The 15339-nt window shown below is 43.9% G+C and overlaps 2 protein-coding genes across 3 annotated transcripts; one reads left to right on the top strand and one right to left on the bottom strand.

Annotated features, from left to right (window-relative positions):
* Positions 1-41: 41 nt before the first annotated feature.
* SURF2 (surfeit 2) lies at positions 42-2771 on the top strand. The gene is given in 7 exon segments (XM_010084598.1): positions 42-110; positions 181-223; positions 226-322; positions 515-618; positions 1064-1255; positions 1751-1917; positions 2668-2771. Coding segments are annotated over 7 exon segments (756 nt in total). The 3' UTR covers positions 2752-2771.
* Positions 2772-4953: 2182 nt separating this feature from the next.
* Positions 4954-13941, bottom strand: SURF4 (surfeit 4). Of its 2 annotated transcripts, XM_010084580.1 has the most exons (6): positions 13918-13941; positions 9125-9311; positions 7936-8022; positions 7292-7325; positions 6184-6370; positions 4954-5938 (listed from the first exon to the last, which is right to left on the bottom strand). In XM_010084580.1, the coding sequence occupies exons 1-6, from the start codon at positions 13939-13941 to the stop codon at positions 5672-5674; spliced, it is 786 nt and encodes a 261-aa protein (XP_010082882.1). In that variant the 3' UTR covers positions 4954-5671. The 2 variants fall into 2 exon arrangements, with proteins under 2 accessions (XP_010082882.1, XP_010082889.1); XM_010084587.1 differs by lacking the exon at positions 13918-13941 and having other exon boundaries at positions 7292-7321; positions 7926-8022; positions 9125-9305.
* Between the last annotated feature and the right edge of the window lie 1398 nt (positions 13942-15339).

Genomic DNA, 15339 nt, shown 5'->3' with positions numbered 1-15339 from the left:
GGCGAGGCCGGCTGGCAGCAGGCCCGAGGGGAACCCGGCCGATGGGCTCGGCCCCAGCGACCGCCCTGTCTGGAGGCTTTTCTCGAGGAGAGTCGTGGTGGGAGCTTGGGGTACCTCCTGCCCTCCCCAGCTCTGGGGTGGTGCCCCGGGCCTCCCTGACCAGGCGCCGTTTTCCCTCAGGTGAGATGCAGGCTGACCGGCCACGAGATGCCGTGTCGGCTGGGGGGGGCGCCGGGGTTGGTCGCAAGCGGCTGATAAAGACCGCGCAGGAGTTTGACTATGGCAAGTTTGAGCCCCATATAGTGCCCAGCACAAAGAATCTGTACGTATTCTTCCTCTTGGGTGTTATGCTTCACACTTTGTGAATCTCAGAATCTCTTGAGTGGGAAAGACTGGAAAAGTCTTTACAAAGAATTTATCAACTTTGAGCACAGTGCTTGTAAGTGAAAAGTTTTAAAGTGATACAATACTTAAACTCTATTGCTGGCTCTTTCTTTCTTTCTGTGTCTGTCAGACACCAGCTGTTTTGCAAGCTCACTCTCAGACACATCAACAAGTTTCCAGAGCACGTGCTGCGGCATGTCCAGGGGAAGCGCTACCAGAAGGCCCTGAAAACATGTGAGTAGCTTTTCTGAAGATACAACCAGGCAGCTTCTTTCCTTGAGCTGTTGAGATTCCACTGACTCTACATGAAGGAAGGGGATCCGTTTTCTTTAGGTTGACAGTAATGTGTTGATGTTGCTGTGTGTGCTCCTTAGCTAGGAAGAAAGATCTCAGATGCAGGGAGCAATTGGCCTCTAGCAAATAGCTTAGAACATCCGTACTTGAGCGGTTCTAAAACTTCCCCAGAGAAGGCGGTTCACACGTCTAGCACCGTCTCTGTGTTAACATCTTTCCCATCTGTCAGGGCCCATAGCATCGCTGTAGATTACGTGAATGTATGTTAGAGTTGGAGCATGACAGACTTTTGAGCTGCATTTAATATAAGCTAGAGCTGGAAATGGAAAGGACTGGGGTGACTGGGTGGCCTTGCTGAGTGCTGCCCCATGGTTCGCACTATTAGACGAGGAGTGCCAGAAGGAAGGAGTGGAGTACGTCCCAGCCTGCTTGCGACAGAGGAAGCAGCGGACACAGCACTCTGATGACCAAATGAACGGGAGCAGGCAGCCTTACAGAAAAGAGGAATTCTGGGAGCCAAAGTCCAGCGATGAGGATGGAGAGGAGACAGATGACAGCATGAGTGACCTGTACCCTCGTGAGTAAGAACATTGGTATAATCTATGTCCTAAAGAGTTTGTTGGATAATTTTCTCCTGGCTCCTTTTTACTGCTCCCTGCTGTTCGTGTGCCCGAGGCATGTGACTTCCATCCAGTTTGGGGTTGTTGGGTTTTGGAAGAGCTTGACACTGCCAACTAATAGCAGTAATCAGAGTTGGTTCATGCGAGGTGTGAGGGGAGGGATACAAGATCCACAGGGATTTGCTGCTTTAAGTATCTCTACTTTCCTTGTTTCTCAGCCAGTCCTTGAGTCTGACAGAGCTGGTTAGGCCATTGCTAGTGAGAGCACCAGGCACATTTCCAGTAACACACCAGTGTGTGTATTTCCTGATGTTTCCGTAGTGACATGTATATGCTTAGAGACTGGAAGCAGCTCAGCAAGTCACCTGTAAGGTGCCCTCAAAGTAAAGTTAGAGGGAGGCAGAGCCTGTGTGCACAGGGAACTGATCCTGAGCTAAATCTTTTTATTTTAGCTGCGCTCTTCCCAGAAAAAAGCCCAGCAGCACCACAAACCACAAAGGGCAGCGATGACTTTGCAACAGACAGCGATGATGATGGGGCCAAGCAGAATGGTGACATGAATGGAGATGACGGTGGGAGGATGGATGTCAGCAGAGCAGTTGGCAACAAAAGGGGAAAGGTGGGAGTCACACTGCCGTGTGCAGCAGCAGGGAAGCGTGGGACTGAGATCCCATCCTGGAGGTGTTTGTCTGATCTATTCCTGTCTCAGCACCAGCAGAAGGTGCAAAACTGCTTGGGAGAATAGACTTTCCCCATGTGCCAGCCACTGACTCGCAGCCTGAGGTGTGAATTACTACCAGTAAATGTTTATCCTGTCTGCTCTAACTAGCAATGTTCCTGCCTGTATAAATAGCTCAACTTTGCTGGGATCCTGCTGCATGCTGTCTTCACAGGGAGACTGTCACATGTCTTGTGGGTCCTGTAATCTTCCTCCCCGTAACACTAGTTAAAAAGTTTTGAAGTCATAGGGTTCTTCTAGGCCCTTTTTCTGCCCAGGTCCTGCCAGAGCCTGATCCTTCTCAGTCTGGGAAGCAGACAGATGTTACATAAAGATGGATAAACATCTGAGGAAGGGGCTGGATGCTTTATAACTGTATCAAGCTGCAAGCTTAAGGCTGGATGAAGTTTAGGTTCATTTCTATGAGACTGTCACTGTTTGTATCTAATGAACCCCTCTGCCTGTCAGAGAAAGGGATGCTACCTTGCAGAACAGGGCAAGGAGAGATCGTGGCTGGCTCTGGGACCAGGGCTGTGCTTGTTCTGTCTCCCTTGGTAAAGCAGATCACACTTGGTTTCTGTTTAAGCTGTCTTGGGCAGGGCTGCATTTGGGTTTTGGAAATACGCTGAGTAACTTTTCTTCCCTCTACAGAAACAGTCAGGCCCCTTAAAGAAGAAATTCAAGAGTCATCATCGAAAACCCAAGAACTTCAAGAAAGCAACCAATGGCAAATAAATTTTATGATAAATATGTGGCATGAAGCCTGTTGTGTAACAATTGCAGAGAGCGCACAAGGCTGCGTGAAGGGTTTGCCCAGTTACCTGGCACAGCTGGGGAAGGAAACAGGGGGGTGGAATTAAGTTATATTCTAACAGCCTTGAGCCACCACCACTGACGGAAGGATGACTGCAGCCAAGCACAGGCAGCCCAGTGCTTGGACCTCTCTCTGGAAAGAGCTTTTTAGTAGGTGAGAGAAAAAGCCCACAAGACCACTAACCAGCATTGCCAGGTAGCCCAGCTGTGCAGCATCACCAGTCGCACACGCCAAGTGGATACAAAGATGCCGTTGTTTTATTTTGATTGTTTCCAAAAAAATCAAAACATTTTCAAACACAACTAAGGTACAAAATACAGCATAAAATGAGAATTTATACTTATTTCTTTTTCCACATAGAAAGCAAAAATATATTCAGAATGAATTCCAGAACACTTTGCAGAGCCAATTGATAGCTGACATCCTGCTTGTGAGAGCTTCTCAGCCACGGGGAGAGGTCACTGTATTTTTAGGAGATGCATAAATACAGCAGTGTATGTAGGAAACCAGAATCTACTGCATCCGGACTCACAGTAAGTCTGCAGATTGCACTGCCTAGAAATATAATGCCCTCCACCTAACTGTGCCCCTTTAGTACTGAAGTATTTCTGCTGCAAGGGACAGCATCAGTTCCTTTTCTGGGGTCTTGTGTTGAAAAGGGGACTTGATTTTCACAGAAGAAACTGGTCAGTATTTCAGACTAGTCCATTATCCAGTTCCCTAGTTGGACAGGGCACAAAGAAGTTGAGAAAGCCAACGTAAGGGCTACTTACAAGAGTTGTTTCTATCGTTCCATTTATAAATACTACAACATCAACAGCAGTTAAAGTATCTGAAAATGGCTGCCTTGATGTAGTCTAAAACTGTTCTAGGACCTGCAGTGAAATTGAGAAAAAGCATCCTGTGCTGCGTATCTGTAAGTGAAAGGACCAGTTTGTTTCGCTATGGAGAGACAGGCACAATGGACACTTGAGGTGAACACTTCTCTTGCAAAACCTATTTAAAAGAAAGCCTTCTATGTGACCTGACCTTAAATACTGGCTTCCCCTCCCATCTACCCCCACATATCAATTAGTTTCCTTCAGCAGCAGCACATTGTGGTATTACACAGGCTATTTTCTCCTTAAGATGATGAAATCACTGGTTTAACATTCAAGAGTGCTCTTCTATTTGTCATCAGTTCTTTCAGCCTAGTTTTCTCTCCTAAAAAGCAACTGTTAAGCTGAACTGTCCAGGTTAGTGTCCTTACCAGGAGACCCTGGTAAACAGCTCCTGCTGGTGACATTCAGCTGAATTGCTCCTTGAACAAACAGTTGAGCAGCTTCCTCAAGAGAGACAACAGTGCAAGGAATCAAAGTAATGTTAACGTTGGTAGGGCTCATGCTTTCTAGAATTCTTTCATGATCTAGTGAAACAGGTTCACCTAGTTTACTAGCAGAGGACAAAATGCCTCCTCTGAGCAGCACTAAGCATGTTCATGGCACAGAGGTTGTGGCACTGAGAGGTGAACACGGGGCCTTCCTTTCTCCTCAGTGTTAGGCTGAGGAGTTCCTCCCTCTGAACAAGTTACATCCCTGGCTGCTTATTCACGGCACAGGCTTTGCACTTGTGTTCTTCAGCTATAACCGTTTGCATACAGAGTTGAGAGCTGGGGCTGTGGCAGCACCCAGCCGACTTCCATGTTTTCTCCCTGCACATCTCAGGTGTGGTCCGAGATGGCAGAGAGAAGGGGCTGTACTCCAGAGTTCAGCACCCCAGCTCTTCTGCTGTTCAGTCAACTGGGACTTTCACAGCTGAGAGACTGACAGAAGTGAACCTAAGAAGCAAAGACTACAGATTAGATTGACTGCTCTCATCTTGCATGTACTGAGTGCAAGGAAAAAGGGGAGTTTCTGTAAAGTGGAGTTTCTGTAATTCTGAAGACACTTTCACCAATAACCTGCAATTCAGATATGTATTTGGGGCATATATGGATGGACACTGGTTAATAGCAGAAAGGAGCTTTTATTATGGAACCTGCAGCACAACTTGGCTCCCCCTCTTGAGAATACAGGAGGGGCAACTTCAGGGAAAGAATGCTGAATAAAGAGTTCTTTTGGCACATAATTTTCACAGAATCTAACATTCTGTCTCTTTAGGAGAATGTCCCCCCACTTCCTTCTGGAAATCTTATGAGCAATACAGGGTTCTCCCTTGTTCCCCTCGAGCAGAACTTGAGATATGTTAGAAAGACTCCTCCCTTTTCTTACCTAGAGGGGGGTACAACTACTTCCAGGGTTTTCTTTTTGGGGGCAGGAAAGACCTCCCCTGTTGTTAAACAAAATGGAATTACAGGCCTCTGAGCAGCAAAATAAGGGGTTTTTTTTTTATGCTGCCTTCCACCTTGATAAGCAATGCTATAACCAGCAACAGAGCTCCTTATGCACAAGACAGTTTTGATGAGGGCAAGAAAGGGGATCCACTTTTTTAGTTATAGCTAGAATCCAACAGCACACTGAACGATACAGTTGTATCTGCTCACAGTACTTCAAATTTTAAAACACTGCTGACAATAAAAGACAGCAACTGTTCTAACTGTAACTCACTGAAGCATCAGCAAAATGCAGGTTCCTTGGGTTAGTTCCAAATCTAGGAAGTTAGAATACGCCTAGGCAACATTCCTTGAAGAAACAGGATTTTATCTATTATATTACTGGTGCCACTGTAAATCAAATTCAAAACATCTGTGCCTTTAATAGGAAGGGGGCATGTACGTGTAAAATGCTGGCAGTTTTTGTTGAATCCATAGAGAACCAGTTCTGGACTTAATATGTTATGTCCCAAGAAGTGTTGCTATTCCTGTTACCACTCTTTTTTCTTCTCATCCATGGAGACTCCACCAGGGCCCAGTGCAACGACGAGGAGGAGCCCTCCAATTACAGACATGGTCTGGAAGAAATCGTATTTGAGGAAGTCGTGCATGGGCTTGTAGGCTGGGACGGTCCAGAAGGCATTGAAGTAGATGTTGATCCCAAACAGCCAGATGACTAGAGTCAAGGCAGCCAGCTTAGTCTTGAAGCCAATTGCCACCAAGATAATCAGGGCTGTGCCTACAATGTTCTGCAGAATCTACAAGATAAAAAAAACCCACAAGCTCACACACAGGTCTTAAAATATGTACACAAACATCAGAACAGACCACAGATAAGTTCAGCAGAACAAGTTGCCATGGCATAGATGATTTAATAACTTTTCTAAATATTAATTCTACTAAAAAATAGACTTAAGTGATAAGCATTGAGTCCTGCAGACAATCGGGGAGCTGGTCCTATATGCTAGTTCCTTAACTAGTACTTTTATACTCAGATACTTACAGAAAAGAAGTTCATATCAAAATGTAGCAGTGTCATGAACATGAGGACCAGCAACACACGGCCCCCCAGCTGCATGTACTGCTTAGGAGAGCTTTCCCGCATGGTAGGGACACCAGCAAACATGCTCTTCCCCTCTGAGCGTGACTCAGCCAAAAGCAGCAGTAAGCCTCCCCCAAGGGCAAGGTTCCTACAGAAAGACAGAAATGGGGAAAAAAAAGCAGTTTACTACAGTTTGCACTGATCTATAGATTTAAAGTCTTATCTGACAATTTCAACTCTATGAATCTGCATGCTAGTGAGGAGTGACCTACTCTGCACCCTGCGATGCGTGTCTGCATTGCACTTCACAGCTGGAACAGCAGCACTGTACACAGCAACAATTTACAGAAGCCTGTGTGGATACCAGCAGCCTGCCAGAGAAGTCCAGCACCCACAGCTCAGGCACAGCTTCTTAGCATCTGTTACAGCGCAAACTTAGGTGCGCTGAAGTTACTCTGTACCTCAGGTTTAGCTACATAGGCCAAAGCAATAACACATTTACAGGGTTGTAGAAAGCCCAGAATACAGTTCCCCTGCTACCCCCTGCCCTCCTCTCAGAGGAGAGGGGAGAAAAGGTAACAGCCAGCCATCATGCAGGATTACACAAGAAAGGTCATGTTTAAGAGCCCTGTCTTCTACTTAGATAAGTTGTGCGAGATTTCAAATCCCAGAAACCACTCTAATATCTACATGCTTTAGTTTTCTCAGAAAATGGCTTCAGTCATGCACAAGCACAGCTGCTATTTTAGCCATTGAGGAAGTAATAGCATCTCACTGATCCAGTCCAGACAGTTGTTTGTGAGCTCTCAGCAAGGTTAGTAGCAGAAGCCCTTATATCCTAGTGGGTTAGGATTAGTCTGTCCCTTATACAGCACTGAGCCTGCTGTCTACAGTCTAACATGGATGGTACTGTTTAAGTGCCATCATTACTTGTTTAATGTGGATGCATCATTTGTTAAAATCTTTCTAGAAGTACTATGTACAAAGATCATTTCCTCTGTCAGCGAGTGGCAGCATCACTCAACAGTTTTCATTCTGTTTTGATAAAGACTTTAAGAAGTAGACATACCTCATCAAGAACTTCAGGTCCCATAGAATGCTGTTGGAAAGAAGAAAACAGGTTAAAACACCAGATAAATTACACTGGAGTTCTGAATTTATGTTCCAATCTCAAGCCTCTACTATCCATAGCAGAAGTAAATTAAAAGTATGTTATACAGAAGGAAACAAGGTAGGTTACATCAGTGTGGTTTGGTGAATCAGTGTAGAACAGGAAACAGAAGCCAGAATTTGACTTGTGCTTTAGCCCCCACAAAAATTCATGGGTTTTGAACAGGAAGGATGCTGCTAGCTAGGATCCTTTGCAATGGGGACTGTCCTTTATAAAAGCTGTGTGCTGACAGCCAAAGCAACTGCAAGTTCCACATTTGGCACATTACTGACACACAGGGAAATTGCAAGTAACTTCTGCTAAATTGGTCAAGGTCAAGTATTGAATCAACATCTCCAGCTGACTAATTGCAACTACAGCCAAGGAGCTATTGGGCACATCAGAAGAAAAGAAGCAGCAAAATAGTTCAATGCCATTGAGGACTGGCACTAGGCCAGGGTGGAGAAAAATTCCAGGATTGAGAGTTGTATTTAAATATGTTGGTAGTACTGGGGCTAAGAGAGAAGATTTGAAATATATGGTTTAGAAGGGCTGAAGACTTAAGCCTCCTACCTGTAATGCTATAATTCCAAACAGTCCAAAGCAGGCATATTGCACAAAGTTCCTACTCAGCACCAGGATACAGCCGCCTGAGTTGGGGAAATTGAACACAGTTACACTTCTGGCTTGCACAGGAAAAGATGCTGCAGGGATGCTCACTTGTTTTGAGCTGGGCAGGCTCTGATTTCCTTCCACTGTGCCACAGAGAACATCTGGCAGGAAATTTTAATGGCACACTGGCACAAGTAAGTTTGAGAACCAACAAGTTTTAGTGTATTTTAAAATACAATTCCAGAAGTATATTTTACAAAAGGTAAGCACATGCTGATCACAGTCCAACACACAGCACTGTACAACAGGTCAGTGTTAAAACATTAAAAGAAGTTAAAAAGAAACAACTCATAATGGATTTTTTTTCCAAAAGGTAACTGTTAGGGCAAACATCCTGCACGCCTTTTCCTTGAAAGCTTTTGTTTTATATCCTTCCTCAAGTCTTCCATCACAAAGCACTGATGGACTTTGCCACAAGGACTGGTAACTACACTAAATTAAGCTGACTCTCTACACAAAAATATGAGGGTAAAAAAATTCCAAACACAATACAAGAAAAGGCAGAGCAATCAAGAACAGCAGATCAGGACCATAACAGAAAATAATTTCACTTCTACTTCTGATACCCTAAATCCACGTAGCACACAGAGAAGGTCTGCTTCTGGAATTATTTTGATTCCTTGGCTTTGGAAATCTTTTCAGGCACCTCAAGCACCTCTTCAAGCTTGTGTACCAACTGCAGGATAAGACTTTGCCACTGAGATTAATACCCATTAAAAAACAGTCTGAGAAAGTCTTAACACTGCCCCGTTTAAGAAACTACAAGTATTTCATTTGGAGAATTACAGATGCATATACAGAATTGAAAACAGATTGTCCTAACGGACTCTTGGCATCTGACTCACAGGTAGCACATCACAAGAAATCCTCTAAGACTATTTCCAGGAAAGGCTGAAGCAGGTCAATTAAGAGTTCTTTTCATTCAGCCCAGGTAGCACTATCAGTTCTAAGCTGTCACCGGCTATTAAGAAATCAGTGAGACATCCCATGCTTACATGATTCACAGTGCTTACATGCGCCAGGGTGGCAGACACACTGGAGTGCTCTGGCATCCACCTTAACAGCCTTAGAATCACTTACTGAGCTGTCCGAAGAGATTTGTGAACACAAAGATGGTGGCCAGGAAATAGCCACAGTTCCACGTGCCATCAATGTAATCCCTCTGTTCACTCCACTGGAACCACATGCGGATGCCATCCTCCAGGAAGGTGCTGATCAGGCACAGGCGGGCCACGTGAGGGAGGTACTGCTTCGTCACCCTCAGGAACTGCCGGGCAGACAGCACAGTTAGCAAGGAAGGCAGACAAAGTGATATTCACGGCATAACAGACCCATGCACTCTGCAGACTCCGAGGTCATACACAGAGGGCCATCAACATCTAGAGAGAAATCCACATCTCAAGTATGTGTTTAATGAAATTCTTCTCCATTCCAGTTTCAGAACACTTGGGAGCAGTGGGGGAAACCTGCTGTCATGCTACACCCAGAGCATTTTGGACAAGGACTCAGAGAAAAGCAGAATCCAGCAACACCTTTCTATGTAACAGAAACTGTTTTGATGGAGCTCTTACTAGCTGAAGGCTGACCTTGGTTTTAGTTCGTCTATTCTCAGGGTTTCATGTTACAGCTCAACTATCAGATAGCCAGGAGCCAATCCTACTCCCACCCACATACTCAGGCACTCAACACCCTGTAACACACTGATTCAGGGAGTCACACTGACAGAAGACCAATTCTGTAAAAACTAAAACACATTAATAAACTTTCTGACAAGCTAGTTCCCTACAACAGCTCAGAAAAGCAACAGCACAAAACAGCTGCACTTGTGTAGCAGCAGCAGCAGCTAGCAGATCAGCGTAGCCATCGCATGAGATTGCAGAGTGGATAGAAGGGGCAGGTATACACAGTTTCTACTTCTATTAAAGATAACATCCTCTACAGAAAGAAAATAGGCGTTTGTATATACAACTCAGTGTAGTAGTTCAAAGGAAATTATATCATGCAACAAACGCTGAGCCTTAGTTCTTGGGAATGCAGGATGCATCTGGTCCCACACACCCCCTCATGCTGCAGACTCACTGGTTTGCTCTCCAGTAACAATCATTATAAAGGACAAATACAGAATCGATAAACAGGGTCTAGACTAGCACATGCTTTAAGACTGTGAAGAGCACAGGAAAACTTACTGCCTCTGGATTATGACAAGCGCTTAACTGTCACCCAGTTTCCTAAATAGCACTGGTTATTACTTATGGAGAGTTCCACTAGGATTTGCATTGTCACCCTGACTGCCAGCTAGCACCCGGCTGGCCCATTCCATGCAGGAGTTCAGCTCTGCAAGATCACTAAAAGGACATGTTTGGAGTCAGTGTTTGTTGCTGGTTGAGTAAGTGCAATCTAGTAAGAAACAAATGTAAACTGAATCTAAATAACTACAAGATTGTCCATAAGGTTTCTACCTTCCTGTGACAGGACCAGTTTGCGCAGGTTGACACTTGTGAAAGTAAATGCCCAAGCCACAAGCTGTCAGGCAGAACTGCCAGGCTCTGCAGAGGTCGCTGCATTAGAACTAGGAGGAGGAGCCATTTAACAAAACCCCATGATCCCACACAAAGTTTGATGTGTTGTAAGCCACATTGATTCATACCATTTATGCAATATTAGAATACTTGGAGCATGAAAAGGGGTGGGAGAACCTACATGTGTATAGCTCTGCTGTTTTCCACACAGCATTTAGCTATATCATAAAAAATGGACAGAAGAGGCACACAAACCTTTTCTTTCACATTTCAGTATTTACATTGACTTCAGGTTAGACAATACAGTTAATCAGTTTCTTTCTGGGCATTTAAAAAAAACCCCAACATTTCTGAAGCACTGCCTGCTTTCAGTATATATAGGATTACGGTGAAATCAGACTAAAGCCATTTCTGAAAGTTTATTCTTGCCAGTAATTAGTAAATACTAAAGGCTGTTCCAAATTCTATGCAAATGACAAGCCTGGCTTACTGTGTAACTGAAGATTATCACAAAAAAAGCCTCCAGCAAACATGCCTAACAGTTAATATCAGAACAAACTACACTAGTTGTACTGCATGCATCCAGAGTCTAAGGGTCAGGATTCGAGTCAACCAAGTGCATTTTAAGTGCAGCTGTACTCTGACTCAGGCTGCCACTTCAGGCTTTTTAAAGCCATGTTAGCAGTCGGATGAATGACTCAGAAGAAAATTTGTGATCTTTGTCACTGAACGAGACACACATCCCGGTTTACAGCTTTCTTCTCTCCCAGATTTCACCATGCATTTGGGCAAACTTGCAGAAGAATACTAAGGATAAAATTGTTTTGGAAATAGTACAAAACCAAAAGTGGTTTGTAAAGTAAGCCTGCTTTGTAGAGACACAGAACAGGCAACTTAGGTCTAGAAGAAAATGAAAGAGGACAAGTGCTGGGCATCTGCAGGAAGAGGAAAAACACCACTACTGTGGAAAGGCTGAAAAAAGCAGCAAACATGAGAGAGGATATCTGCCTCCAGGCCTCATCTTTGTTGTTCTGAAGTGGGTCATGGAGCTGATCTCATCTTCCCCTTCCCTGACACTGAACAATGGCCAACAGTCCAGGTGAAGGAGCCAAGAAGGTATTTAACATTTACCTGTTCTTATGGCATACAGAGGGAATTTAACGCTACCCATTAAACATGAGCACACACATCCAATCAGCTTAAGACAAGTCAGAAGGACTGCAGCCTAAGGCAGCTCCAGTGCTAAGCAACCTTATCGTGACAGGTATCATCTCTGGACATCCATAACCGATGTAGCTGCATTTACTTAGCTACACACAAGTGCAAACCCCCGCACACAGCAAGCTTAAAGTAAAAGGCTTCAGAGACAGACTGCATGAATAAAAATCCCAAGCCTAGAGAACAACTAGCCACAGAGATGCAAAGAGAGGAAGAAAACAGTTACACAATTACCACATGAGAATGTACAGAAAGTAATTTTATGGTTAGAGGATTTGAGTATAAATCACCCAAGTAATTTAAGAAAGGACAGAGTAACATAAGAAACAGGAAACCTCTAGAAGTGGGACAGAACTAATAGTAGCAGACACCCTGGTTTTGTCCCTACACATCACTAGCAACGTGTGGCTCCATCGCTACACCCTGAGACCACTTCCTACTTCCTTTACAATTCAGATAAAAGCAGCACACATGGGAACTTGCTAGCTGCAGTTAAACATATCCAACCAAGACATGGGACTTGAATCACACCCCACTAAGCACAATCCACGCAAGCCAGAACTAAACTGTCAAGATTAATGGAGGTGGCAGTGTTAAAGTCCTGACACTGAGTAACTGGATGCCTTATTCCGCTACGGCCTTTGCGTCAACCGTTCTTAGCACATACTGCCTTCTTGCAAGAGGCAAAACATCTTGAGAAAAGACAACAAAAGACTGAACAAAACTACTTTAAAGGAGAACAGCTGGTTCTGTGTTGGCAGCCAAATCACTAACATATACCAGAGGGGCTTTGTGTTGTCACTTCCCCCTCTAACAGGACCAGAAAAGCAAATATAGATTTAAATGCTCCCCTTAGTTTAACAAGCAAAGATGCACAAGAGGATCCAGGGATCCCTAAATCAAATCTTTGCTCAAAAACACATTTTTCAAAAGGAGGCTTGAAATACTCAAACCCATAAAGAGGCCTGACCAAAGGGAGGTAATAAAGTGATTCTGTTTTGACTCTTACCATGCTTTCTAAACTATATCGTGCCTCCAACAGTTTCAAATTTGTTAAAAATCCAATCCGTTAGAAGTGCATATACCACAGCATAATGTGTACGGTCCTTTATCAGGGAGTGTAGCGATAGGATGAGGGGTAACAGTTTTAAACTGAAAGAGGGTAAGATTTAGACTAGATATTAGGAAGAAATTCTTTATTGTGCAGGTGGTGAGGCAGTGGCCCAGGTTGCCCAGAGAAGCTGTGGATGCCCCATCCCTGGAGGGGTTCAAGGCCAGGCTGGATGAGGCTTTAGGCAACCTGGGCTGGTGGGAGGTGTCCCTGCCCACCGCAGGGCGTGGAACTCGATCTCTAAGGTCCCTTCCAGCCCCAACCATTCTGTGATTCTATGATAATTACAGGTATTAAGACCAATACACAGCCAGGAACTGTGAATTTTGCTGTCATCTAGGTGTATTCTGTCCAAACACAGAACCCTTTTCTGTATCTGCACTCGTGTTCTCACGTCAGGGAAATTATGATCATAGTGATGAACCACAGTTTTCTGATCAACACAGAAAGCCCTCACAGGTTGCACAGCATTATTAGTCTAGAGCTTTTGATAAAGGTAAATGAATACAAGCTAGCCATTTGGAATTCAAGGGATTCCTTTGTTCTGGAGGACAGAGACACCCCACAGCCTGGGACACCAGTGATCTTTTCTGGAATAGGATGCTCAATCCTCTGGCGCAAAGAAAATCACTTCCTTTCACCAACCTGTGTATATCCACTTAAGGAAACCCCACAAAGACAGCAACACCCATCACATTGGGCTAACCAATGTCCACAAGTCACAAAAACTCAGAACAGTTCTGCTTATTTCAAAAGGCAAGAAAAGGGCTCTGACTCACTAAAACATTGCGAACAATCTTAATCAGTTTTTTAAACTGCAGGAGAATTTCTCATGACAATGCATTTCACTTCTAAAGTGTACTTTATACCAATTCTGTTTTCCAAAAGGCTATTTATTAATCAAACCTTTAAAATGGGATTTATTAGTCATATATTGCATTTTGGTATCACTCTTAACGGGAAGATTCCTTCACACCCTAACCAGAACAGGCTATTTGGCTTATAACGATAAGGGATCAGTGCACTGACATGACTAAGTTAGAGGACATTTTCAAACTCTTTTTTAATATAAAACACAAAAAAGTTCAGATTAACAATGAAGCATTTTCTTCTCCCTTCTGTTTTCTGCACAGTAGGGTATCAAGATGTTAGAATTAGCTGAACAACATGCATCAGCATTTATGTTGGAAAATTAAATAAAACCCCCAGAGTCTGGTTCTCCCTTACAGTACTTTCACTATGGCACAATGACTCAATATATTGTCTCCCTGCATTTTTGTCCATAATTTTTTTTACAACAGCAGAAATACCAGGCACCCACATTCCTAAAGATTACTACACACACTTGAAGTGTTCCCTGAGATCTGCTCCCTCTTACAAGGATTACAGAGGAGAGACAACCAGTTCTGTAACCCTGAACAACCAGTACAGGCCCCAGATACAGCTATTTCCAGTGTGATAAAGTCAGCAGTACACCGTGACTGCAATGAAGGGCTGAGCATGTCATATTTTAACAAGAAACACTAAAAAGGGCTTAACTTCCGAGTATGTCAATTATTTACTTAATAACATTGGGCTGGTGTTACGGGGCTTAAAAACAAGCCAACCCATAAAGCCTCATAAAGCCTGGGCATCATTCTGAACCAAGATCCTGATTTCCTTGCACTGCATATCACCTAAAGAACCCTTAATAGCTTTTCCCACCCTCCCCAATATCTAACGAGTTGCCTTCTCCAAAATCACCAGGACCACCCCCTAACACCCACAAATAGCTGTCTCCTCTGCTGCTGTCCTTGGAACTGCTAACAACTCAGAGCGGAACACCTCACCAGCCATACCATGCACCTGCAGGCTAACAACTCACACTAGGGCCAAGCTAAAGTCACGGCTAGTTCTCATCACAAGTGACACCACCACCAGCATTGGTGCTCACTTGACCTAAACAAAGAGATAATTGAACCAACAGAAAAAATAAAATCAATTTTTTTTCCCTGCCAGTTCAGTTCTCCAGTCTGGTGACAGAAAAGTGATAGTGTGAGAAAAAAGGGGAACGTAGCCTTGGGAGAAGTGGGACAACCCCTTCCACTGATAGCTAGCTGTCAGGCAAGCTTAGCTGCCTTTAAGACCATGCCTGCAGTGGTTCACCTCTGGATTAAGAGCCACCAGTTACTACTGAGTATCTCTGCATCTAAGGCATAACTTGCTAATTCAAAGGAAAATCACAGTATTTGAGAAAAGTTAAGCTTCAGTGTTTGAATTTAAGTAACAGATTATTCTTGCTTTTGTAAGAGACAATCAGGACTTACTGATAAACCACGGAAGTAGATGTAACATTTTCCCACATGGCTTTTATGCTACAGAAATTAAGACTTATTAGGTCTCAAATACTAGTAGAGGGAGTGGAGAGAGCAAGGATATAGTTGAGAATGCATTCAGCTCCCAGAACA

The sequence above is a fragment of the Pterocles gutturalis genome, unplaced genomic scaffold (genome assembly GCF_000699245.1).
Source record: "Pterocles gutturalis isolate BGI_N339 unplaced genomic scaffold, ASM69924v1 scaffold39256, whole genome shotgun sequence".
NCBI classification, from domain to species: domain Eukaryota; kingdom Metazoa; phylum Chordata; class Aves; order Pterocliformes; family Pteroclidae; genus Pterocles; species Pterocles gutturalis.
Note: the sequence above shows the minus strand (reverse complement) of the source record. Positions and strands in the feature narration are given on the sequence as shown.

What these genes read in the sequence shown, in the direction of transcription:
- SURF4 (XM_010084580.1), bottom strand. Translation starts at nt 13,941, where the DNA reads ATGTCCTCTAACTTAGTCATGTCA. An exon ending in AGCATTACAGGTAGGAGGCT is followed by an intron (nt 7,326 to 7,935) that starts TAAGTCTTCAGC and finishes TTCTTCTTTCCA; the next exon opens with ACAGCATTCTATGGGACCTG. An exon ending in GACCTGAAGTTCTTGATGAG is followed by an intron (nt 6,371 to 7,291) that starts GTATGTCTACTT and finishes GTCTTTCTGTAG; the next exon opens with GAACCTTGCCCTTGGGGGAG.